This window comes from Carlito syrichta, unplaced genomic scaffold, assembly GCF_000164805.1.
Source record: "Carlito syrichta isolate Samal-C Ts95f unplaced genomic scaffold, Tarsius_syrichta-2.0.1 Scaffold91562, whole genome shotgun sequence".
NCBI classification, from domain to species: Eukaryota; Metazoa; Chordata; class Mammalia; order Primates; family Tarsiidae; genus Carlito; species Carlito syrichta.
In genome coordinates, this window is record NW_007035658.1 from 799100 (window position 1) to 808020 (window position 8921).

Genomic DNA, 8921 nt, shown 5'->3' on the forward strand with positions numbered 1-8921 from the left:
CCATAGAACTGATAGTGAACTATTACACCCATTTGTAACATTTTCTTTCCAATGTATAGCAGTGTCTTCCTAAAATATGAATGAAAAACCACCTTCACCTCTCCTGGTTTCCACAATCTTACTATATCAGATGTTAAATAATTATTGGGCATAAAAGCAGAGTCTGATTTATTTACTTAACTATTTTTAAAAATCAGTCTACTAATGCCTAAGTGCTAGTATTATTTGTTTGGCAAAGCTAATTATAACATTATAAATAAATAGGTATCTATGAATTACTGTGATTGTGTAAATATATAAACACATCAGCCAACATACAACACCATGCAAAGCCAGTCTTTATTAAACCAAACCTTCCTTCAAGATTTTTGACTTAAAATTCTGGATATTTTTTCTTATATGAAATGATGATGTTTCAGTCCTCTTTTTGTTCTATGGTTACTTAGACTCTACCACAACTTGGTTTGTTTCATTTATTTACGATTAGAAGGTTAATATACACATCAGAAGAGTCTTTCTCAGTTAGTTTGAAAATAGAAACTACCCAAAACATGTTACATGGCAAACACGCAGGTTTAGGCAGCTGGCAGCTAATTCTCCAGAAGTTTCCTAATTACTGTCTTATATAGGGAGGCCTGTGGGTCCAGACACATTTTCTTCCCATTCCTCAGCGTGGCTCTGGCAGGGAAAAGAGAGGAGGCACGACTTTCAGTTCTTGGGTGTGTGGAAGGGATTAGACTGGGGAAGGATGGGCAGAGGGGGCAGAAGGTGGGCACTGACTGGCCTGCGAGGACTCACATCAGTTGGGCAGTGGAGCAGTGAGGACCGGACTTGATCACTTCCAGGCTGGTGATGCGCTTGGGATGGACCCGGGAGGTGGTCTTCAGGCACACACATCGCAGATCCCCATCTCCTTCCTCCTGTTCAACTGAGGGCAGAGGAGGGGTGGTGAGGAGAGGGGAGTAGGGGAGGGAGAGTGACTCCATGAGTGGCCGAGGGCCCTGGGGGTCTTGCCCTACCTTTGGTCTTCATTTCCTCAGCCTCACCCCCCGGGAGCGGTGTTGGCCAGGAGTAAGGCAAACGTGATCAAGTGCAGCTGGCCTCCTCAGCCTCCTGGGCCTTCCCAGCCCAGGCTCCCCGCACTCCCTCCCGCCTTCCTGCCCGCCCTCGCTGCCCGCCTGCCTCCGGTTCTCACCGCCGGCGATGGCGACCACAGCTGACAGCAGCAGCAGCCCCAGGAGCAGCAGCCTGGAGCCAGACCAGGGTCGGGAGGCCCGGGAGACCGCTGGGAAGCTCATGGCGCCGGGTTCCAGGGAGAATTGAGCTCCAGTGCAAGCCGGCTGGGGCTCTGCGGGCCAGTGGCTCCTGGGACTCACAGGGCACTTTTTACCCCCTGTGTCCTTCCTGTCCGGAAGCCTGGGTGGATGGTAGGGGCAGAAGCAAAGGCGCTGCTGTGAAGACTTGGACTCTGGCCAGACGAGATTAGAAAAGAAAAAAAAAAAAGTCATTGTCAGCTGCTTTGGCTGGGAGCCGGTGGAAGGATCCACATCTCCAGCCTGAACTTACACACAGGCACGTTTGTGAAGTTAGGAGGAGTGGTTGACTAGAACAAGAGGAAAGATTTCTCTGTTCTTATAATATGAGGGCTTGTGGTCCCCATGCAAATTATACAGCATGTGCCTCCAGGACCCAGATGGCTTCTGTTTCCCTCCCAACCCCCACCTGTATTACCAAGAGCTGCCCATGGACTCCTGTCTTTCTTCTGGACAACCACTGAGTTGAGTTTGTCAGCTGTGTGTGTAAGGGTACTTTTGTTGGTGTAGCAGTTTTATAGAGATGTGGAGTAAAAGTAAGGATTAACTATAAAAGGCAACACACAAGTGAGGTTTGGGTCTCCAACTGGCCCTCACTTCCCCTGGTAAAGGGCCGGGCACCCTTTGTGTTGTTACATGTTCCCCCTCCCTCCCCCCGTAGTGCCCAGCGACTGCCCATCCCTTCCTTGTGCTAGTGTGATTAATGTTCGGGTCCCACTTGTGAGTGAGAACATGTGGTATTCTGTTCTTTGTTTCTATGATAGATCACTAATGGTCTCCAGATGGTATCCAGCGCCATCCAATTTGCTGTGAAGTCCATGATTTTGTTCTTCTTTTTTTTTTTGTTTTGAGTTGGAGTCTCACTGTCACCCAGACTGCTGGGCTCCGGCGATCTTTCTGCCTCAGCCTTCCACGTAGCTGGAACTACAGGCGCACGCTACCATGCCCAGCTAATTTTTTGATTTACTGTAGAGATGAGGTCTTGCCTGCCCACGCGGGTCTCGAACCCACGAGCTCAGGCAATCCACTCACCTCAGCCTCCCAAAGGTGCAGGATTATAGGCTGAGCCACCGAGCCTGGCTTGTTCTTCTTTATGACTGCATAATACTACATCAAGTATACATGACACGTTTTCTTTATCCAGTCCACTTTCGATGGTTCTATGTTTTTGCTATTGTGAATAATGCAGCTATAAACATGCTTGGGCAGGTGTCTTTTTTGTAGAATGATTTATGTTCCTCTGGGTATATTCCCAGGAGAGAGATCACTGGATCATGTGGAAAGTCAAATTTTAGTTCTTTTAGGAATCTATTTTCCATAGGGGTTAAATTAGATTGCATTCCCCGCCAACAGTGTAGAAGCATTCCCTTTTTTCCACACCCACACCAGCATCTGCTATTTTTTGACTTATCTTACTGGATATCCTTTCGTTAGGCGGTATCTCAGTGTGGTTTTGATTTGCATTTCTCTGATGATTAGTGAGGCTGTGCATTTTTTTCATGTATGTGTTGGCCACTTGTATATCTTCTTTTGAAACTATTCATGTCCTTTGCCTACTTTTTAATGGGGTTGTTTGTGTTCCCATTTCAGCTTATTTGGGTTCCTTGCAGATCCTGGATGTTAGGCCTTTGTCAGATACATGATTAGCAAATATTTCTTCTCATTCTGTGAATTGTCTCCCCCCTCTCTTGATGTTTTCTTTTGCAGCGCAAAAGCTTTTCAGTTTGATGGGGTCCCACTTGTCTATCTTAGTTTTTATGGCATTTGCTTTTGCGGATTTGGTCAAGAATTGGTTGCCTGCTCTGATGTGCATAAGAGTGTTTCCTACATTTTCTTCTATGATTCTTTTAGTTTGAGCTTTTACATTTAGGCCTTTGATCCACTTAGAGTCAATTTTGGTATGTGGTGATGGATTGGAGTCCAGTTTCATTCTTCTACACATGGTCATCCAGTTTTCCTAGCACCATTTGCTAAACAGGGTCTCCTTTCCCCAGTGGTTGTTATTGGTGGCTTTGACAAAGACAAGTTGGTTGAGAAACCAAGTTTTTGTTTTCAGAATATCTGCCCTGTTCCACTGGTCTATGTGCCTATTCTTGTACCAATACCAGGCTGTTTTTGTTACTGTAGCCTTGTAGTAAAGTTTAAAATCTGGAAGTATGATATTTCTCACTTTGTTCCTTTTGTTGAGGATTGTTTTGGCTATTTGTACTCTTTTATTTCCATATGAATTTGTGTATTGTCGTTTCCAAGTCTGAGAAAAATGATGATCAATATTTAGTTAAAAGTGTTTAAAATGGTTTTGTTCTCTAAATTGAATCTTTAGATTGCCTTTATTTGTAATTGTTTTTTGCCACTAATAAGTTGAATTTGGTCTCTAGGCAATGACTACTGAATTTCACCTGAATGAAGCCTCCCTAGTCTCCAGTGTGGGATTTACCAGGCTCCACCAACAATAAGCTAATATACTACAGGAAGCAAGGTCTGTTATCCTCGTTACACTTAGTCTTAGGAAAATTACAAAAGTGATTATTTGAATGCATTCTTTTTGTAAACACTTAGTGTCTGGATGTCTCTCCATTGGATCCACCCTAGATAATAGCCCAGGAGAGAGGACAAAGAGAGTTTTCTGGGCCATGTCTCTCAGTGTCACCTGCATTCCCAGCTGGGACCAGCGACGGTGAAATAAGTTGCAGTGATGCTCCCTGAAGGAGTACTCAGAGCATCTGGAGTTGAGTGTGGAAATGATGGGAGGTGGTGTGGAGGATGAACAACAGAATTCCACACAGGAAAGGTGAAGGGATCGATATAGACGGTCTTCCCTTCCAGGAAAAAGGATGAGTTGGCTGTTGATTAGGGCAAGTTACACCCTCCACCAAAGCCAGAGTTTCTCTATTACACTGTTTAGCAGTGGTGAGGATGTCAGGAGCCAACTGCAGGAAAATAGCTGACATCCTGACGCTCAGCAGGACCGGATTCTATAGGAATATGCAATTTCATTTTGAGCCAGAAATGTTCTTTCTCCTACTCTCCCGCCCCTTGCCTTTGTACCTGGCTAAGACCTATTCATATTTCTGATGTCAGCTTAAATATTACTTCCTCGTGGAGACTTCCTTGACAACTGTATCTAATTGTGTTCCCTTGTTGCTCTATCTTGCAGAACTCTCTGATTTTTCCTATTTCTCACAGGGAACACAAGCACACACATATATTATACATACATAAATATAGATATAGATAAAGATGATATAGATATATAGATATGTTTAGTTAAAAGTCTTTAAAATGGTTTTTTTCCCTAAATGGAAAACACTATGATGTTAGAAGTCCTAATTTGTATCACTATTTTTTAATACTGGCAGGAACTCAAGAGAAAATCGCTGCATTAGTGACAATAATGTGTTGAAAATGATGATGAGGTTTTTGATGTGTTCATGTGTCTGTTCATGAGTTGGAACATACCCCATATGAAAAATGTCGCATATGGTTGCAATTATTTGTCCACTGTCTGCTTCTCCCACTAGATTGTATCTCTTCACGGGCAGTTCTCTGGGACTTGTATACAGTCATGCACCACATAATGTTTTGGTCAATAGTGGGCCACATATATGACATTCTATGAGATTTAATGGGGCTGATAGATTTCTATTGCATCGTGACATATACCCATTGTAAAGTCATAGGAAGCAATGTGTTTGTGGTGATGCTGGTTAAAAAAACCTACTGCATTGTCAGTTGTATAAAAGTATCACACATACAGGCAGGGCACGGTAACTCATGCCTGTAATCCCAGCACTTTGGTAGACCGAGGTGGGAGGATCGCTGGAGCCCAGGTGTTCGATTCCAGCCTGGACCACGTAGCAAGACCTCATCTCTACAAAAATCACAAAACTAGCTGGATGTGGTGGTGCACACCTATAGTCCCACCTACTGGAGAGGCTAAGGTGGAAAGATCACCCGAGCCCAGGAAGTCAAGGTTGCAGTGTGCTGTGATCGTACCACTGCACTCCAGCCTGTATGACAGAGTAAGATCCTGACTAAAATAAAATAAAATAAAATAAAGGTAAAAGTATAGGACAACATTTATGTACAGTGCATAATACTTGAGAATGAAACAAAAAACTGTTACTGGTTTATGTATTTACTATACTCTACTTTTTATCATTATTTTAGAGTGTACTTCTTCTACTGCTGAGGAAAAAAGTTAACTGCGAAACTGAAACAACTTTAGGCAGGTCCTTTTGGAGGTAATCCAGAAGAAAGTAATGTTATGGGAGATGACTGCTCCGTGCATGCTGTTGCCCTTAAAGGACTAGAAGTGGAGGTAGAAGACAGTGATCTTAATGACCTTGATCCTGACCCTGTATAGGTCTAGGCTAATTTGTTTGTGCCTTAGTTTTCAACAAAAAAAGCATAAAAAGTAAAAATAAATAAAGTGAAAACCTTATTGAATAGAGTTATGAAGAAAAAATATTTGTATCAACTGAATGATGTAAGTGAATTTTTATTATGAAATAGTCAAAAAGTTTATAAAATAAAAAAGTTACACTAAGCTAAAGCCAATTTATTATTAAAGGAAGAAAAATATTTTCAAAAATAAACGCAGTGTAGCCTAAGTTTACGGTGTTTATAAAATCTACAGTTGTGTATTGTAATGTCCTGGATCTTCACATCCACTCAACACTCTTCCACCTACCCAGAGAAACTTCCAGTCCTGCATTCCATTCATGGTAAGTGCTGTATGCAGATGTACCATTTTGTATCCTTTGGACCATATTTTTACTGTACTTTTTCCATGTTTAAATATGTTTAGGTACACAAATACTTACCATTGTGTTACAATTGCTTACAGTATTCAGTACAGTAATGTGTTGTACAGTTTTGTAGTCTAGGAGCTCTTCCATATAGCCTAGATATGTAGCAGGATACCATCTACGTGTATGCAAGCACACTCTGTGATGTTCACACAAGACAGAATAACCTAATGATGCATTTCCTCCTCATTAAGCAATACATGACTGTGTTTTTGAATATCTAATATGCAACAATGGCTGTTGCAGAACATGTTGTAATTTATACATGTCTGGAACTGAAACTTGGGCACCTTCTGGGTTAGCACCAGAAGGAATGGATATATGGGATGATTTTGCATATGGATGGGGAGCATACTGGGTTTATACTACTTTATCCCCAGATTTCAATGTTTGCAATGTAAAGGGATTCAGGCAGCAGTGAGTGGTGAGGAAATAGCCCTTTTTCTGCATATAAACAGAATCGTCCAATACGTGCACAAAAAATAAAAGACACCTGCGTCTCAGGAGGTATAAGCATAGTGTAAACACCGTGTCTTCCCTCAGAAGTTGGCTCTTTCAGGTTTCAGTGACAAACGACTAAGGATATGAATGAGATGCCTGAGCTATTTTGAATTATTGGAGAAAAGCTAATGAAAATGATTACAGTCCCTAATTACTGCTTTATTGCATGTTTATTTATATATGTTTTGGCTAAGTATTACCTAATACATTTATTTTGTAGACAAAACACTTTAAGGAATTGAGCCTCTAATCATGAGACATAATAAAAGGAGCCTGTAATAATGCAAAATTTGTGAACTACATGTTTAGTGCATGAACGCCTCCCCAAGTCCATGCACGGTTGGAGTAGGTAAACTTATTTCTTGTCCTATAACCAGTATAGCATATAAGGTATGCTATTTGGTAATCAAGTCCTATTTTGTATGTCAATAATGCCATGTGATATACAATGTAATCTCTTAATTGGAGGAAGAATCAACTAGGAAAGTGGTGTGGCACCCAGGTTCCACTCTGTCAACTACTTAGTTATCTGATATTGGAGAAAGTTTGTAGTCTCGTTGAACTTCACTTTTCTTCTCTTGTAATACTGGGGATGCTTATAGTAATAACTAAACATACTTATTAACATTTATGTATGGGCTATCCTGTGATATGCATTTTTAAGCACCTTGAATTTATTAACTCCTTTAATCTTCATGTCAACTCTATGGGGTAGACTTTTAAGCAGTAATTTACCCTCAGATCAAGCTCTCCTACTCCTGGAAACACCTGAGCTCAACCTTCTCCACCATGAGCCTCAGACCCAACGCCACTTTCTCCTGGAACAGTGCCAGACCACCTAGTGTCCTGCAGGTGCTGCTGCTGCTGTCACTATTCCTGACTGCTCTGAGTCCCTCCACACAGGGACAAGCTAAGAGAAACTTACAGAAAGGAGAAGCTGGAAGCCCTGCTTCCCTGCATCTGTGGCTGCTCCTGTTGCCCCCATTATTGTCCCCATTTTAGAGATGAAACAGGTTCAGAGAGATTAAACAACCTGATCAAAGTTGCACAGCTAGAAAGTGGTGGCCAGGTTATCTAGTTATTCTTACTTCTGAAGATACATTTTTAACCAAAGCATAGCTATCTTGTGAAAATTTAATTAATGCAAGCAAATTAATGCCAGGCATACTAAAAGTGATTAATAAATTCAAGTCATTAGTATACCACATTAAAATGATAGAGATCATTAACTTAGTAAGCTTTGTTAGCCATAATTTTGAAATACTAAAGTGTAAAACAAAATGAAAACAGGAGAATTAAAGCGTTTTTCCTCAATAATTTAAAATGAATTACATATGACAACAAATCAATAGCAAATTTTGATTTCCTGTGAATACTACTGTAAGAAAGGTGTAGGTGCAAATCTTAGGAATTAGGAAATTAATGAAAGTTCTGTTGATTAAAAAAAGAATAATCAGTAGCCTAGTAATGTTTAAGTCCCTTAGTTTAGTTTTTTGTTTTTTTTTTTACAAGGCTGATTCTAATACTAGAATTGTGACCATGCAGATATTAAGTAAATGCAAATATATACAAACATGCCAGGGTAAAACCCTTAACATACAGTAAAATCTATCTTTTATTTCATTTTTTGTTCCAGAGAATATAGTTTTCAATAAAGTACATTAATTCTTTTTCATCATATATTTTTTGCTCTACTAGTGCTAAATATAGTCTCCTTACAGTCAATCGCCACAGTTTACAAAGACTTACACTCTACAATTGTATTAGTTTTAGAGTTTGAAGACTAAAATAAACATTGGAATAAACATTCAGAGAATGTTTTTAACAAAGTATCCTAGGACTAAAACACTGAAAACCTCTACTGAGTTCTTCAGTATCTTAAACAAAATTTATTGAGCAAGTATTCCATTCTGAGCTCTGTGTGATTCTTACTGTCATTGACCATTATGAAATCTAGACATGTGGGCATGTCTAGTCTAACAGCAAAGTAGAGGAGAAAAATAAACACAAATGTGTTTGAATAGAAATTTTTAAGTAAAGAAATGCAAACTACAGTGTAATGTTTAGTCAAGGATTAAGGAATAAATTCTGTATGTTGCTTATTTTCATCTGCTTTCTGTCATCTTTTAAGCAGCCTTCTTGGAATAAAATGCTATTTTTGGGACAGATCGGAAAACATACTCGAATTTTAATATGGTAAGAATAGGAGTCCTGGATAAATAAGAACTCTAGAAAGTCAGGTTTCAAAATCCTACCCTTCCCAAGAAGTCAAAAGGTGTGGTAGAAAGTGAACAGA

General features: G+C 40.3%; 1 protein-coding gene across 1 annotated transcript; it reads right to left on the bottom strand.

The window, feature by feature from the left end:
• Nucleotides 1–364: 364 nt before the first annotated feature.
• On the bottom strand, nucleotides 365–1298 carry LOC103261922 (platelet factor 4-like). The gene is made up of 3 exons (XM_008059507.1): nucleotides 1196–1298; nucleotides 799–928; nucleotides 365–678 (listed from the first exon to the last, which is right to left on the bottom strand). The coding sequence occupies exons 1-3, from the start codon at nucleotides 1296–1298 to the stop codon at nucleotides 591–593; spliced, it is 321 nt and encodes a 106-aa protein (XP_008057698.1). The 3' UTR covers nucleotides 365–590.
• Nucleotides 1299–8921: the final 7623 nt, after the last annotated feature.